Source organism: Morone saxatilis, unplaced genomic scaffold, assembly GCF_004916995.1.
Source record: "Morone saxatilis isolate NCDOM2014 unplaced genomic scaffold, NCSU_SB_2.0 Contig1, whole genome shotgun sequence".
Classification (NCBI taxonomy): Eukaryota; Metazoa; Chordata; class Actinopteri; family Moronidae; genus Morone; species Morone saxatilis.
In genome coordinates, this window is record NW_023339651.1 from 13,460,292 (window position 1) to 13,478,283 (window position 17,992).

General features: G+C 43.0%; 1 protein-coding gene across 5 annotated transcripts in view; it reads left to right on the forward strand.

Moving 5' to 3' along the window:
- The window catches only part of raraa (retinoic acid receptor, alpha a), a 123,912-nt gene that overhangs the window by 48,088 nt on the left and 57,832 nt on the right, over positions 1-17,992 (forward strand). For all 5 annotated transcript variants that reach the window (XM_035662625.1, XM_035662633.1, XM_035662640.1 and 2 more), the window contains one exon: positions 1,973-2,785. In XM_035662625.1, coding sequence (XP_035518518.1) covers positions 2,632-2,785 — 154 coding nt within the window. In that variant the 5' untranslated portion in view covers positions 1,973-2,631. The remainder of the gene's footprint in view (positions 1-1,972; positions 2,786-17,992) is intronic.

Sequence of the window (17,992 nt, forward strand, 5' to 3'; positions counted from 1 at the left end):
TAACTCCCCTGGGCTTTAAAAAAAAATGTTGTTAAAGCTTTCGGCCCAATGTGAGCACACTCTTCAGCCCACGACCCCTGACCACCACACACACCAGCTAACCATGACAGGGTGACTTGAGAGCACTTTGGCAACGATCAATAAAAATAAGGCAGGTAATAGAAGGCCAAGCCAATAAAATCAGTCCTCCATCTGATTAAGAGACATATCAGGGCTCCACACACACTACCTGAACTATACACACTCACAAAACCTAGCACATTGATACTGGTAACTCATTCTCATGAATAATTTAATTTTTTTCCTACATGTGGGTATATAGTCACACACACACATGCAGACACTTGTGAAGGTCTAGCACTGAGCTTGTTTGGTATCAATGAGAATAGCTTTCTGACAGTTACATACACCAAAAAATGGTGTAATGTAATCAGAGATGGTTTTGATGAAGCAATGCTCCTGCAGAGACAAAGACTCACACCATCATGTATGAGTCATCTTCAGTTTTAAGACTTTAGAGAGAGGAGAGTGATGGGAAAGATCAACACAAGAGATGTGATGCAAGAGGATTCAAAGTACCGCCACATCACCAGTGCACAGCCAGTCGCCAGGAGGCTCTGAGTTGTTTTTAAAGTACAATTTGTAGTTCATCTCCAATGAGGATGTTAGTGGGGACAGATTTTACAGCTGTGTTGTTGTAACCTTATAATGAGCAGTTATTTAAATAGGGAGCAGGTCCTCTTCCACACAGTCTGCCCAGCATGAACAAACCAAATGCTGGCCCTAGATAATGACTTTTACGTTTTCCACAAGTTTTGTGGCCAGCGGAAATTAGCGGTATTCAGTTGGATGCAATCTGCAACTTAAACGCTAGATACCACTGAATCCTTTAAAACACCAAATTAAAGAAAATATTCTTAGGAGAAATGATTTCCATCCCTCCAGTAGAGTTCAGAGACTTGTAGAATTAATGCCAAGGAGCACTGAAGCAGTTCTGCCTTCATGTGCTGAAACACTTAATGTCGTTTTTCCCTTCAATTTGTCACCCGTCTGGACATGACTGCCACCAGCGTGCACCTCTCACCTGTCATATACTAATGCTTTATGTACATCGTTCAAGTGGGAACAGGCACGCAAACATGTCTGACTTGACCCCTCTCTCTTTACAGGAGTTCATCGAGGATGTCCTGGTGTGATTCATGCTAGAGTGCCACATTCCTGAGCAACACTGTTCATGCAAAGACACATTCCTCCTGCTTTTTAGAGCAGTCTGTGTGTGTGTCTATTGCAGTGAGTTTACTTTTACTGCTGTGCATTACATCCACTGACTCATAAAAGGGTCATTACAGTAAAAAATAAGTTATGCTCATGTTTGGACAAGCTGTTTTGAAGAAAGAGTTTCTCTCTTACTCTTGTATATATCGTGGTGCGGATGTACCATTTTATGATAATTTTGTTGTCTGGGTGTATCATTATCAGTGCCCTTGTGTGTGCTCATGCTTTCTGCGGTGGTTACCGTTCTGTTTGTACATGTCTTGCTCTTAATTTGGAAGTAAGCTCTGCTGCAGAAATCTCTAGTGGTCCCAGATCGGCGCCTTGGGTCTCACCTCTGGCTTCTGCAACTGGTGTAATTAGCAAAGTTTTCTTTTGTGTTGCTCTCTTCATTTATGTTTTGGCTCGCCTCCCACAGTATTTGTAGTCTGTCACTGTTAATGAGCGTGCGTATGAGCACACAAAGCTGCGAGGAGACATCACACACCCACTGCTCTCTTTGCAGTTTTAACACTCCATTAGATAATTAAGGCGGAGGGGGTGTTTTTGTAACATTTCAGATGAGACATTACCATTAATTAGTGTCAAAAGACACTACTGTTTTGCTCAGGCACTTTAGTACAAAGGGAAACGATCTCTTTACCTTGTCATTGAAGCACTAAATGGATCTCTCTCTCTCTCTCTCTGTTTTTTTTCATAGGCAGAGGCTGCGAAGAGGAGGCCCATCCAAAGAAGAAGAGTTTCGTCTTGGCATCATGTGATCTGCGCATTCCCTAGGAGGCCTCTGTACTGGAAGAGTGAATCTACGCTCCCTTCACTGCATCACAACCACTAGTACCACTATCACCACTCCTCATCAGAGTCACCTGTTCTTGACTCAACTTGCCTTCTGTCTCTTTCGCCCCCTTCATCTTGAAGATAAGGAATGGCCGTGCGAGTTTGCAGCTTCCCTACCGCCTCTCGCAAATAAAGCCTTTCAGCTTGTCTCACAATACCAGAGAAAGGAAGGATAAAACACTCTACAGTCCTCTTTTATACTTCTACCCTGTGTCTCTTTTTATCTTTGTTTCCTTAGTAACGTAGCCCTGAACACACACATTCACTAAACCAACAGGATTTTTGTGTTGGTGACATCTACAACAGCCATTTTAAGGACAACAGCACCCAGGTTTCCAAGCCATAAGGAAATTGTTTTTACAATCTTCGCTTGGCAGTCTTTTGGAATATCTACTCATGCAGTGTCCCTATGGGGGATTAAATCAGTCCAGGAATCCACACTGACTCCTCTTTTTGTTAGAGCTTGTTACGGTGTTTTTTTCAGTGAGGTCTGTTTGTGACTGGAGGTGGACTTGAGGCATCATGGCTGGGAAGGGCAACCCGGTGCCGGGCCCCCACCTCAACGGCTTCCCCATGCCCACCTACTCCTACTTCTTTCCCCACATGCTAGGCAGCCTGTCGCCCCCAGCCCTGCCAGGACTGCCCCTCAGTGGGTACAGCACCCCGTCACCAGCCAGTAAGTAAACTTAAGACTTATACCCTCTTTGCTTTCTCTGTACTGGTTCACGTTTCAGATGTGGGACTGTGCCATGCTCTGGCTATTGTGCAGGTTGGTTGTTGAGTGACAGGAGGTGGGGAGAGGAGGTTTTACTTTCTTTTGTGTGTGTGTCCTGGTTTACCTGCGCAGCGGTGGCCCCCTGTTTCCCGTGTAGCTCCCCTACTGCAAGTGTGTACATACGCTTGTGCCTGTGAGACTGCTGGTAAAAAAGGGGCTCTTTCATCTCACCCTTTTTAGATCATTCCTATTTGAAAGACGTGTGTGTTGGTAAACAGAGAGCGGCAACCACACACACGCACACATACACACGCCCACATACCCACACACCCACGTTGCCTCCAGCGCTGTCCTTAATTTACAAGCCCACACACATCAGCACACACACATGGAAATGTCAGTGTAGATCACAAGGAAGTGAGGCAGGACAGCCAGAAAGGAGCATTGTTTATTTGGGGAACACAATTTGGCAAGTGTTTCTGAAATAAATCTCTCAAAAGCTATCATCATAGCCAGGCTTCATGCTACGACTCCTTTATACAATCCATCAAACGCTTCAGAACTGACTTGCAAAGTTGCTTGTTCAAAGTCAAACTAGGTGAAAAGTACTTTTTGAACAATGAACAGTGGTGAAAGAAGCATTCAAGTCCTTTCAAGTAAAAGTAACAGTGCTACCATATAAAAATATTCCATTATAAGTCCTGCATTGAAGATTTGAACATCTTATTTATGTATTAAAAGTAAAAGTCCTCATTATGTACAGTGTCGTCCTTCAGAATGTTACATTGCTGATGCATTACCCCATTATTATTTTAATGTTCAGGTCAGCTGTTGCGTAGTTAGTTTAATCTACAACAATACATCATTGCATTCTGATTATATTTTTTGCACAATAAGAAAATCTCCTTTCATCTGGCCATGCGATGAGATCATTTCAATATATATCCACATGTTTCAAGAATTTTCTGGAGGTGAACTTTAGCACCTTGAAAGACAGATTGCAGCACTGAATGAAAGAAAAAATGACACCACATACTGGCAGCTATCACCATGTCACACACTGAAACAGAATTTTACACAAAAAGTTTGTGACATTTTAATTTGAATTGGAAAGTAGTTTAAGTGATCTCACTGCACTGGCAGATTTTTCAGACTTTAAGGACTCAAAAACGATTTATGCCCTGTGTACAGTATGTAACATTGCCCTCTAAAATGTATTGGACTAGAAGTATAAAGTATAATAAATAAAGGTAAATGCACCACCATGAATGAGTGCGAATCAGAACCCCTAAAGTGTTCAAATTCAGTTAAATATACTCGCACAATCCCTTCATCTGACAGCAGACTGAGGAACATCGACAAACAGCTAGATAATCAATTAAACGGCTGTGGCAGCAGCAGAAATATGAACTAAAGGAGTACAGCTGGTGGTGCAGACGTACAGCCAGTGTGTGTGTATTGGTGTGGACAACGGCCTCGCTCTCACAGGTTCAGAGGGGGTCAGCGTATTGACTTTCTATCTGCTGGAGTTTGCGTTGGCAGTCGGCATGGAGGGAAGTGAAGAACAGTTAGTATCCAGCCCAGTCACTCCCACTTCCCCAATACCAGATACCCCACCTCGCTCCCGTCAGATTCCTCTTTTTACATTGTTGCAAGTGTGTGTGTGAATGTGTGTTTCTGAATATCTGCATGTGAGTGTGTGTGTGTGTGCGAGTCGGGCTGCTCTCCCGGTGTTTGCCACGCGGGGCGGCAAGGTTCCTTCCCTTTTGCCTGGACAAACATTTCCTGTCTGTAAACACTGGAGAGCCAGGGACACCACAGCTTCCTGACAGAACACACACACACGCACGCACACACACTTAAACATAAACACAATCTTTGCCCTTCATGCTGGCTCACTTTCTCTCACTCCTGCTCCTCGATGCATGCAGATAACTGCAGGCATAATTCTCGCACGCACACACACACACACAGCAATAGAAATGCATATGTCTCCTTCTATATACTTAGACACACTGTAACACAAACACACAAACCTCACCCCTTTCTCTTCCTCCTCCTACCCCCCTCTGTGGCAGATCATTTCTCTCTCCCTCCCTCTTGCTCAAACACCTCTTTTTTTCATTTTCTCTCACATTTTCACACAAACACACACACACACACTCCAGCAAAGCCCTCACCAACCCCATTCAAAGCTGAGCAGTGACGAAAGAGAGAAAGAAAGGCAGTGAGTGCCGATGGAGGGGGAAGAGCGAGTCAGTTTGTTTAGAGCTTGAACGAGAGGGATTTAAAGAATGTCACATTGGAGGCAAAGAGAGCCGAGCATTGGACTTTATAGATTTCGGCATGGCAGAGCGTCCATTGTAGGCTGAATGCACATGAATGTATAAGTATTTGTTGGTGCACTCGTCTCTTTGTGCTTTCAGAGTGAATAATGTATCTTGTGGGAATTGTTGGTCTTCCATGCTATTGTCCAGAAAGATAATGTTGTCCTTGATGTTTTTCAAGGCCACGTTTTTCCATGCAAATACATTGTTAGCTTAAATTCTTTAGCTATGCGCAGTGGAATTATAACTCAGATCTTTATTGCAATCATAATTGAGACTGAAGGACACTCTGATGTCTTAACACAGGCTGCCTTTACGCAAGGTCCTAACATACATCTTTGTATCTCATTGTCTGGAATGCTTTGAATTATGGTTTCCAGCAGTTTTGGTATATTGCATTTCTTTTTCTGCACAAAAGGCCGACTGTAGCCCATGTTGTTACTTGTAGAAGAGGTGAATGCCTGTATTTATTTATCCCTGTTCTGTCTAATCACATACGATGCAGGTATAAACTGCAGATGTAAAAGGTTGTTATTGGCACTTCCTGACAGTGGATCATGTTGAGTAAACAGTCAGGCCTTGCCTTTTTGTTTTAATGCTGAACTCATCTGCCATCAAAAGCCTGCTTGCTAGACCTCCCCCTTTTTTTCTCTGTCTTCTCTTTCCCCTTCTGGTCTCTTTCCTCTGTCCTCCTCCACCCCGTCCTCAGAGCTGTCCAGCTCCTCTGCTTCAGCCTCCTTTAGCAAACCACAATACACCAATTATTTGGACCAAGCAGAGCAGAAGGGTTAATCAAGGCCTACAACACACACTCTCTCTCTCTGGGTCTCTCCAGCTCCAGCCTCCTGGGTTATGTCTTCACATCACATTATCTGAAAATCATCAGGTTAGGTTACGCACCGGAGCAGATCAGTTGCAGATATTGATATTACATTTATTGCCTGCAGCTTTATTAGTTAACTGAATATTATCACCATGGATTGATCACGCTCACGCGCCCACAAACGTGCACGCTGCTGTATTGAACACGGCCTAATCTCCACATCCAACAGAATGTGCTCAATACACGCACACTCGCACATACACGTGCGCGACTTTCATTAGTGTTTTCGATTAAATCCTTTGCGCCACACGCCCGTATGAATATGGAACTCTCTGGCAATAACACCTCAACTATTGATCCCGTTGTTATCATTAAAGCCTTCCGCTGTCTGTCACCAGCTTTAACACCATGCTATTACATTAGCACATTGTTATGAGGGATCATAATGAATGGAGCCAGCTTGCTACCTGCTGCCACGGCGGACTAATTGGCTTTTCCCCACAGAGCGCTCTTGTTTCAGCAGCCGCAGTAATTGCTTGGTACAGGAGCGTTTCCTAGGATGGCTAACACACACGAGCACCATCTCCTCTGACTTATTAGTGGGCTTTTATGGCATTTATGAATGTCCTTTTGGGCCAGTAGGAGAAATATGAAAGGGTATTTTCAGACCTCAAGGAAGCTTGTGTGTGTGTGTCACCTATCCCATGAAGCAGCCCACAATGGAATGCACTGACCATGAGTAAATATGGATATGGTAATGTTGGGCAATGTGTGTGTTTGCCTGTGTGTGTATGTACTGGTTTCTGGACAGACAGGTGGTTCCTCTCTGCCCCGGTGGTCTGCAGGAATCAAGGGGGCATGTCAGTACACTCCATGGGTGGCAAAAACACACACACACACACACACTTTCACATACACACGGCTCGTGTGGTAGGGATAAGGATAATGACAGTGAGAAACACTTGTGTGCTCCCCTTTGGCAGCAATCCAAAGTGTGTGTGGATATGACACACACATGCAAGCTATTGACTGGAGCACTTTTTCTATCAGGTACCAGCCATTAAGCCACTTCAGAAAGACACACACACACACACACACACACACACACAAAATCAGACTTGCACACATAGGCAGAAACAGTACCTCTGGGGACCTGGTTGTCATTATTGGAAAGCCATTTGAGGGGTGCCGATACTCTGATGGCGAGGATGCAAGCTTATTAAACATGGCGTGTAAAACACATCTAGCATGGCAGCACAGCACTCATTCACCCTAGCTTAACGACCTTGTTAATTAACTTCAGAGCGCTGGGAGGCTGAAAAATGAGCACAAGGACTATCCTATTCTTACATTTTCAAAGAAGTAATTGATGGTACTTTAAGATCCTTGGTTGCAGGTAGCTGAAGAGTTGTATTCTTTGTATTAAATCAGATTGCAAATAAGTTGATTCCAACCAGTTGGATGCATTCTAAATATAGAAAATGTACTGAATTTACAGATGCGTTTTGTTTGCCACGCGCTAAAATGTCACACAGCATGTTGGCTCACTGGAAAGGCTCTGCTACACTAAAGGGGAACCTTAATTAGCAGATATCACAAATTATTAGTGTGATTGTGTAGAGCATTTGTTGTGCATTTTACAGTCTTTTTAGACACTTGTATCACTTTAAACAAACATTAAAGTCTGACTCGCTACATGCCCATCCATCCCCCCCGACACCCTTACTTTCTTCTTTTCCTGCTCAAACAGCACATATTTGACATACATTGTGAGGTGTGAAATCAGCCAATATGAGCGTAATTCCTTGTGGTACTGAACTGAGGCAGAATAACACGGCTCTATCTTGGAGAGGAAAAAGGGTGGTAGTGAAAGGTGTTGGTACCATGTTACTCTGTTTAGTAAAAATGGGCAGCGTATACCTTGGAGAAAGTCTGCTGAAAAGGCAAAGAAAAAAGATGAGGGAGACAGACGAAGGATCAGAGAGGGATAGAGAGACGGAGATGCAGTATTTCTGTGCAGATGTGACAGAAATGGAAGCCCCAGGCACACACACACACACGTGTACATACACTGGCATTGGCAGCACCCGTGTCCCGTGCCAGTATTATGTGCCAAAACACCAGCAAGCTCAGCCAAAAGGGGCTCCCACAAGAAAACTCATCACCCTCTTTGGCCCTCTGGCCTTCCCTCATATCTTCCTCACTCCCTTTTTTTTTTGGCTTCTGCACATCTCATGTTATCTCCCTATAATTTCTCCTTCTCCACTCTTCTTCTCCCACTCTATCACTCCTTTCTCTGTAGGGTTTGTCCTCTTTACCTAATCCATCCTTCTCTGTCATCTCTTTTCCAGTCTCATCTGTCGTCATACCTGATCATCCCCCCCACACTCCTCTCTCTCTCTGTCTCTCTCTCTCTCTCTGCATCTCTCGTTCTCTGATACCCTCCTTTCGCCTCCCAGCGCCTCCCGTTTCTCTACCTTAGGACTTGACAGAGCTTTTCGGATTTACCCTGCCACCTATTTACTAGCAGCCTGTTATTTTCCATTAGCTTTGAGGGGGACCTGGGGGCCAAATCCTTGCCCAGAATACTTTGATCGCTAGCCACAGGATTTATTCCCTGCAGTGGCCTTGGGCAAAGTGTGGTCCACTCCCCCAGCTCCCCCCTTCTCTCTCTTGTTCTTTCCCTCTCTCTCTCTTCTTTCCTATCTCTTGCTCTCTCATTCTGTCTTTCTTTCTTATAGTTTTTTTCCGCTTCCATGGCGCTTATGCAAATACAGGCCCTCTTTTTCAAAAAAAAAAATGAGCTGTCTACCCATAATCCGATGGATGGCCTCCATTTTCGGAGTGCTACACACACACACACACACACACACACTTACACGCGTACAACACACATCTTGTCGTCCACGAAAGGCAGAATGCATCACACACTCTATGTGAGAATACAAGGACACATGCTATCTCCCATAAACCATTCGCACCCAACTGCACATACCATGCACACATGTGGTACAAAAAACACACACAAACCGACCACATGAGCACAGAGAGAAAGCCCTCCTCTGCAGCATGGGTGTTTACATTTTGACCAGCGAGCGCTTTAAGCTGTAGTTGTCCAATAAACAACTTCAAAACCACAGGCTGTCGCGGCAGCCATGCAGCACTCAGTTGGAGTAAACACTGGCATAATCTAAATCTCTCTCTGATGTGCCGCGCAAGGTATCTTTATTTTCTGGCTCTTCTTCAAAAGCCCCGCAAAGGAAGTCCAAGACAAGGGTAAAGCGATAAGAACTCCCCCCCTTTTTTCTCTTTCCTTCTTCTACGGCTTCCCTATCCTTCTCCTTCAACCCACTCTCTCACTGACCCCCTTCTCCATTCCTTTTACATCTCTTCCCCCCCCCCCACACGTATCTCTATCTTCTCATGCCCTTTTTGCAGCAACCATTGCATACAGCCATAATTCACACTGCCGCATACATTCAAATGTCAATGACTCTCTCACAGGCATCATTCCTCTATTGTCCTTTGATAAGCGGTCGGGATGACGGCATCTGTAATATATAGGACAGTTACCTAATGGAGGAGACGAGGGAAGGAAGGGAAGGAGAGCTGAGGAAAGGTTCGGAGAGGTTGTGCGGGTCTGCCCCGCACAGCTCGGAGAGTGATTGAATTATCAAGCAGAGCTTTGCTTGTTGTCCAAGGGGGTTTCAGAGGGAAAGCCCTTTTCTCAGCGGCTAATGCGCTTTTTCAGCCTAGCACAATGGCTAGCTGTGTTGCGCAAAGAGGCTAAGAGAGCTCTGTTCGGCCAGAGCTTATGGGGCCACCAGCTCTCTCTTGGCACCTCTCTAAGGGGCCCCTGGCCACACTTAACCTCAAGCCTGTCTGCTAGCATTAGCACATTGCCTCCTCAGAGTGGAAACATAATGCAGTGGTGACAGCATTAGCACATTACTGGCCTAAGTGTACCATAGGCTAACTAGTGCACAATGAATTCTGCTGTTTTTAGATAATCATTAGCATTCCAGAGATTTATGGATACCCACCTTTAATGTTCTTTGTTAAAGACAAATGTATTTGTTATTGAACCTGTTTATTTAGCTATTTATTTAGTCTTGTTGCTTTTTTAATCAGTAGTTCTTTTGTAAGTTATTTTGTACTTTGTGTCTCAGATTAAGGCAAATCTACAGGTCATGTGATATTTGTGTGACTTGTATGAATCAGCATCTCACTAACTCCTTTGCTTTCGTCTTCCTGTAAATCGAGAGTTAGTGAGGCTGCAGTGGAAATCCTTAATGAGGGTTTTGATAACATTTTGAGTGTAAATGCAAGAAAGTTAAGAGTGAAAATTTAATTTAAACCCCATCTGGACACACTGTGCTGAGCTGATAAATTCAGTTACAGAAAAAGCGTTTCCTCTTGCACAAATAAACTATAAACTAAACTAAAAGGCTGTACGTTCGGATAGGACTTAAACTATGGAAGGACTAATCAGCAAGCCATTGGGGACTATTTCGTAATTATTACTGGTGGAGAGGGAAAAAACACAGTGACATGTGTGCTCCAGACGGGATTAAAATCACCAATCAGCACATGGATTATTAAAATCAACAAACTTCCATTACATAAATAAATTCCATCTGAGTAGTGTGTCTGAATGTGAAACACAGATGTAGCGTGTCAATTCTTAAATCATATGAGGCTTGCAAGTAATTCTGGTCCATTTATTTTATTTGAACACAATAGGAAATAAAGTTTGTCCTTATTTTAGGTTTAGATTGAGGGCTGTACATTTGTGCTATATGGTGATAACTGTATTGGAAACAAAAAACCCAAAAGTAGTGCTTTTGCTCCTTTTTAGTGTAGTATTTAATATGCTGAGGCAATTTGCAATAACAGCTGATATGAAGTAATCATTGTTTTGATTTTACCGATTTTACATACTTTAGTATGTCAGTGAAACTTAGCAGTCATTTTTTATGTATTTTATTTTGCTTTCAATTCCTTTACTATATCTTAACACACATCACACTGATATGCTTGAATTTAACTTTGGGTTTCAAAACATTAAGTGTAGCTGCATTTTCTCTCTCATTCTCCTTTAGTTTTCACTATTTTGCTTTCATTTTTCATCCTCCTCATCTCTCTGATCTCTCTTTTCTCTCTTTTTGTGTGGCCTCTCTCTTTTCATCAGGAACAAACAGCTGTTCAGCACTCAGCCTGTGATCACTGCTGAAAGGCACCTGAAACCTGCTAGCTTTCTTATCCTCTCTCATTCTTCCTCACTCTTCCTGTCACCGACACACTCTCACACATTTGTATGCTCCTTTTTATCATCGTGTCCCAGTCTTTCTCCTTTTCACAGAGACGTCCCGTAAGTGTTCTCAGTCTAAGCGGGATAGAGAGGATATGATTAGGGACACAGCTTTGCCCTCCATTTGAAATGGCCATCTGAACAACTGGTGTGCATTATGCCTTGATTAGTCCCCTAATTTGGTCTGTCTCATGCAACAAACAGATGTTCACACACATTCACCATCACACCAGCCACAAAACCTTGTGCCAGGAACGTGGCAGTCACAGTGGCCATTTCTGCCCTTGTATTTTTCATTACCCTCATTGTCATAACCTAATTATTCTGAACTATTTAACAAAAAGTCAAGTGGACATGATATAATGCACAACAGAGGGACATGAGTCAACCTGAACAGCAGGGTGGTAGCTTCTCCATCATGGATTATGTCTTAATTCATCTCTGCCTTTTACACAGACTGGTGTTAGATAGATTAGACTGTGGAGGATTTTCAGTGTTGCTGTTATACACAAGCTGTTGATGGTTGTGAAACTGGTCAGATCCGGTGGAGTTACTGAGGAATTTCACAGTCATTGACATTGACTGATCAACTACTGCCAAGATAAAATCTCTAATCTCTAGATTTAGGCTGGAGCAGATAGACACACAAATGCGAACACACAAAGAACATACTTGCACTGACTGTAACAAAACATTTTCTTTGTCTTCTGACTGAGACACTCTTGCACACAAACATGCAGGCTTCATTTGGGAATACACTGTGTGAGTCAGTCCAAATTTGAATTGTGGCAGACCCCACAAATAGCAAGTGGTTTTACGAATCTTGTCTCTCGGCTGTTGAAGCTTACACAATACACATTTTGACAAAGCACCGGCACCACACAATTACACAATAGCAGTCAAGTCTTTTGATCAGCCGTTTGTTTTGTGTACACTGTGCACCGAAGAAAAAAAACGAAAAAATAGATCCCACAACAAGGCAATCGGGGAAGATTATGGTTTGTCATCTGAAATGCTTTTCTGAGGGTCAAGAGAGGCCAAACCATCCACAATTCCTTTGTAGAGTGGTCAGCTTTAAGGGTTGAATATGCTTTACCTTCCCTGCCCTGTTTACATCTGGCATTAATATGCATCTTGATTAATCTGATCACAGATGAATAGCTTAAAGTACAGGTGTTAATGCACCTAAGACGCACTGAGACTGGACGCATTGGTCTGATCGCTCAGACCACATTCGTAGATGGTTTGGGCCAGATATGGCTACATTCTTTTAGCAGTGTGTAAGCAAACTTGTCCTGTTCCTCATTGAAGGACTGCCTACACAACTGTGGTCCTCTACAAAAGTGGAAGTATGTACTCATTCGCGTGCCACCAACAGCCTCATATTAAAGTGTGAAACAAGAAGAAGAAGCCACAACAACAGGCAAAATAGACTGTAGTGGATGGAATACACACTGTTTCTTGTCCTCCAGCTGCTCTCAATGATTGATGGAGCTTCCTGATGGTCGATAGCTTTACTTGTTGCTAAAGTAACTGCTTAAGAAAAACAAACAAAAACAACCAAATCTCTGTTGGGTAATCTTGCTAAACTTATTTACAACCTGTCTGATTATCTAAACCATTAAATAACTGATAAAACTGTTGCTAAAACTAAAAAAACTCCATGTTGTATTAAACTTAATAAACTAAGTGCGCAGACAAACTGGGACTCATACATACTGTACACCCCCATAGCTTGTGACTCTGTGGTGAAACACCATGAGTAAAACACAACATCTTAAGGGTAAAAAGCAGTGGTGAACGATCACAAAGAGAGAGAGATAGAGCAACACTACATACCTAAGGTCAACCCCAAGACCTCCTTCTCTGACCCGGAGACCCCTCTAATCGCTCATTCTTTGAAAGAAAGAGACAAGACTAAAGAGGAGGTTAGGAAGAGAGAGAAAGATCAAGAGAGGGGGAGAGTGGATGAGGGAAGTGAAGGGCCCCTGCAGGCATCTTAAATCACAGCAGGCCCAGACATACCCTTCACCAAAGAATTGGGAGCAGATTCACACTTTCCACAAATGACCACTGACTTGCTTAAATACCTGCAGCTAGATGCAGGTGGGGCCTGAGGGGTGGCAGTGAGGAACTACCCCCTCAGTACTCAACTCTTGTGTTTCTGTTGCTCAGATGTTTGCTTGGAATTGTGCAGGTGTCTGTTGATTTGTTTCATAAACCTGTGTTTATGCCCCAGATTGTAGGTAGAAATGTCTCTGTTTACTGTTCACAGAGAGAAAGAGCACACAGGGAGGGAGAAGTCAGGTCGTGCCAGAGATGGGATTTCGCTGATTCAATATTTACTCATCAAACAAAACTATTTCCTGTAAGCACTTGGCCAAACTCTGGCTCTCACCACCTCACTCTTTTGCTATTGGTCTGCTCGTGTTTTGTCTCTCTCTTTCTCCCCCTCATCTTCTGGTCGGTTCCCTTTCAATGTCGTAAACTTCCACAGAATTTGTTTTCCCTCTCCGGCCCATTTTCTCTTTATTTCCCGCATCTTCTTTCTCAAGAACTGATTTATTCTACCTCTCTCTCACCACTGCAAGCCTTTCATCCCTTTCTTCCTGTAATTTTTTAGACCCTGCTATCTTTCTGTCTTCATGACCCCCATCCAAAAGACATTAGACACTAAATAAGCAGTGAGCAAACATCCGTCTATCCACCCACGCATCTATTCGGCAAGGCTGATGATTGAGCTGTGTACACAGTGCAAGTGAGCTGGTTTGACTTTGGGAGTTATGCTAAATATTATACCAACTGAGGTTCTCATGGGTGTGTGCAGGACAAGTGAGTGTGTTTTAGCGTTTGATGAAGACCAGGAAATGTCCACACCTTTTAAAAGGTTCTATATGTGAGTTTGTCTTTCTTTGTCCCAGTGGGTTTGGCTGTTGAGCAAATGCACAGTATATGTCTGTATGCACATATATACCACAACCGTGAACAGTGCAAGGACAGTGAGTGTGTTTCTGGAGAGCATTAGGTGGTTTTCTGCTGGGAAGACAACTAAATGGCTTCCTGCCCCCCCCCCAAACAAAACAAAAAAAACTGAAAAAAGAAAAGAAGGTGCTCAGTCCTGGCAGATGTGCTGTCAAAGTCGGCGTCTTTCAGACCTTTGAAAAATAGCCTTTATGTCAAAACCAGCTCACTTGGATTGAAGGTACACATGGAAAGTAGTGGAAGAGCTCCAGGGGAAAACGTTTTGAGGGGAATATTTTAAGTCTTTATCATGAAGGTAGTCGTCTGTCTGTCGACACGTTTGGTGTGGCTGCTTGTACTGTATGCCCAGGAGCTGACGTAGTTTTCCCTAGTGGTGCCTGTGTGGGTGATGTGTTATTTATGCAGGGATTGGCTGACCTAGTCATATCAGCACACTACTGTCCATTGCGTTCCTGCTGTGGGTGTAAGCTAATACCCTGAATTCAAAACACATGTCTCTACCCCGGGGCGCCGTCGGTTTTAGCTCAGATCGGATGCGAGCTGGTTACCCACGTACCAAGGAACTGGAGTCCCTTGCGCCACGGATCGATGGGGTGCTTTCTATAATTATTTGCAAACCGTACAATTCCCGGTGGTGACAATCGTCATGATTTATTCGCCCTTCTCTCTGCCCCCGCTGTCCCGCGTGTGCAATACTCCTAGTGATATGTAAACTGAACATCGACTATCAATGACAAAGGCAAATAACACAAAAGCCCAAAAAAAAGATAGGTAGAGAAAACTTTAAATATAAAGCGCTCACCAAAAATCAACCACACCCAAACGTTGACTGCATACTATTACTATAATCAATCCATTGAAAAGCTGCTATTCTTTAAAGCATGCTAAATAAAGACTGGAAAATAAAAAAACAGGCCTCAAAACTCCATGGCAGAGAAGATCCCTTATCCATCCATGTATGTTGTGCTCCTCTGAGATTAAGGGTTCATCAGAGCTCTTAATTGCTTATGAATGGGGGGGGGTATAATGCCTAATTATACTTTAAAGTTCTGCCAGCTCTTCATATGATATTAGAGCAAAGGTCTGCTTACACAAGTGCTGGCCTATCTCATACTCGAAAGAGTCACTCTCTATCCCATACAGGGTGTTAAGAGATAGTTGGGTTTAGCATACAGCGGTTTAGGGACATGTCTCGTTTATTTACTTTGGGGTCTTATGTGTGATAGTTAGCTGGAAACTCAACGATGTTCCTCCTTTTGACTTTTGTTATTAGCAAAGAACGATGTAAAAATGATGAAATGGAGAAAGAAGAGCATCTATTATATCTCACAATAATTAGTATCTACGATGCTCCATTGTAGACCCATATAGTTTGATGACCTTGAAAATCGAAAAGGGAAAATCTGGGTTGCGTTGTGAGTTGTCTTTATTGGGGCTTTTGGTGTGTTTAACATTTCATCCCGATTGTTAAATTTAGATGTAAGGAACATTACTAGTGTATTGTTTTTGGTAGAGAAAATGTCTTTATTTGCTAGAATTGCCATGAAAGTAGGATATGAGATAAGAAAAACCTCTAATTTTGTTCCTATCTAAATGGAAAAATGCAGTATTATTGCAACCAGCATATACAAGAAAAATGTACGAGAATAAATTAAATTCTTTCAGAGCTGTATGATGTATCAAGAATAAGATGAAAATCAAAGAATAAAAAAGCTGAAAATAAATGAACAAAAGATTGATGCCATATTCAAACGTCTAAAGACGTCACTAGTTTTTCCCATTTCATCATCCAGAGTATTTGGGTCATCGATACATCGCGCTTCTGGAAATCTTCCTTACTATAGAGTCACTATAGAGTGATCAGGGTGTCGTTAGTGTGCTCTGAATCAGTGTTTGTGTCTGGTCAGCTGTCTTAGTGAGACGACCGTACAAAGAGTATTAGGTGCAGTTGTGACAAAGTCTTGACTAAGAATGTATTCTGTTAGGAAGGTAAGGACATGTCTGTCATGGGGGTATGCCCTGAGGATCACTCTGCTTTGCCTCTCATGTTTGTAGACGTATATCTCAGACATAGGGTATATTGTAGCGTGTGGGATATCGTCTTCTTAGGCAGGCGCCTTAAAGCATGGGTCTGTGTCAACCAGCATGTAATGAACCTGGCTGATGTTAGGAGTGGAGTAGCGTCTCAGTGTCGTATGCTGTTGTCAAGACTGAATGAGAGGAAAAACGCCCAGCATGACGGATATGATTATCTTGCTTCTCTCTCGTCTCGACGCTCTCGGTCGTCTGTTCTCTCTCTCTGCCTCATCTCTAACTACGTACAACCACTCGAATGTCGAAGCTCTGTTCATCTCACAATTCTATACACTAACATAATACCACACACTAGAACATCAACCATTACGACACAGGAAGAGGAGGGACGGTTTTCAACTCCTAGAGCTCCGTGACTTCAAAGCATAGCCATCTCCCCTTGGACATGAGACTCGATAACGGATCTTGTGGGCCACTAGAGCGAGAGACAAAATAATGTATTTCTGTATAGCCGTGTAATCTAACATGATTTAAATATTGCCAAGACCTCTTAACTAATAGCATTACATTATACTTTTAAAAAGGCATCTTCCAAGGGCCGTTGTTTCCAATATGAATGCCATGTTATTATGGAAAATTATATACAATAATAGTGGTGACTTACTAGGCTATATATGCCTAAGATTCTATACAATGCTGTATGCTTGTGTTTTAATTCCCTCTAAAGCGACAATGAAAAGCCAATGCTTATCATTGAGCATGTCTATGTACTTACCGGTTCTTCGAAACTTGATATCATGGGTTCACTCTTTTTAGCTATTCGTCTCTGTCATCCCCTTTTTTACTGTTTATGTCTATTATATATGCACTTCTCTATTGTCTCCAAACGACCTGTCAAGCTAGCGCTAAAAGACCCTACCATCTTCAAACCACCACTACAAAGTCTCTATCTCTGATAGCCCTTCTATAAATTTGGGTGGAGTGATAAGTGAGAGTCTTGGCCCTGCGTCGTGGGAGGGCAATAACATTCACCTCACAATCCATTCAGTCAATATGAGAAATATGAATGAAAAAAGATATTTGTATTGATGTTGTACTAGGATGTGTTGTCTGGAGTCGACCATCAGCTAAAGACTCTCGCATTGATGCGATACGTGATTGAGAGAGGGGCAACAGCCGGAGGCAGTGAAATTCAAAAGGAGGCTTTAGAGGGTGATGCCCTTGAGTCAGTGTGTGTTAGTATGAGACGTCATTAAGACCGACGTGTAGAACACACGGTGTTGAAAATTGGATGATTCGAGTGTTGGGGAAACACAAGGTCGACACCCGCATTTAATATTGTGCTAAGAATGGAATGATCCAACCTCACATAAGGGAGAATACAAGAGAGGAAAACTTTTCCACGGTGGGTGCGAAGAAGTAGGGAAATGTGAAGCGAAACACGATGGCTTCTAGTGTCAAAAGCTCACTGGCAAACGAACAGACTTTGAGTACATATCAAAAACATCACTATGACATAGTGAGGAGGCATCAAGTATAAGAAGAAGACAGAAAAGCTGGAAAAAGGAGTTAAATGTTGAGCGGGGGGAGGGCGACTTTTATAATAACATACTTCATTAGAGCACTGATAAACGTGGGTTAAGGTACTGGGTTAAACTTTGATTGCCTTAGGCATGACTGCTCGTTGCAGG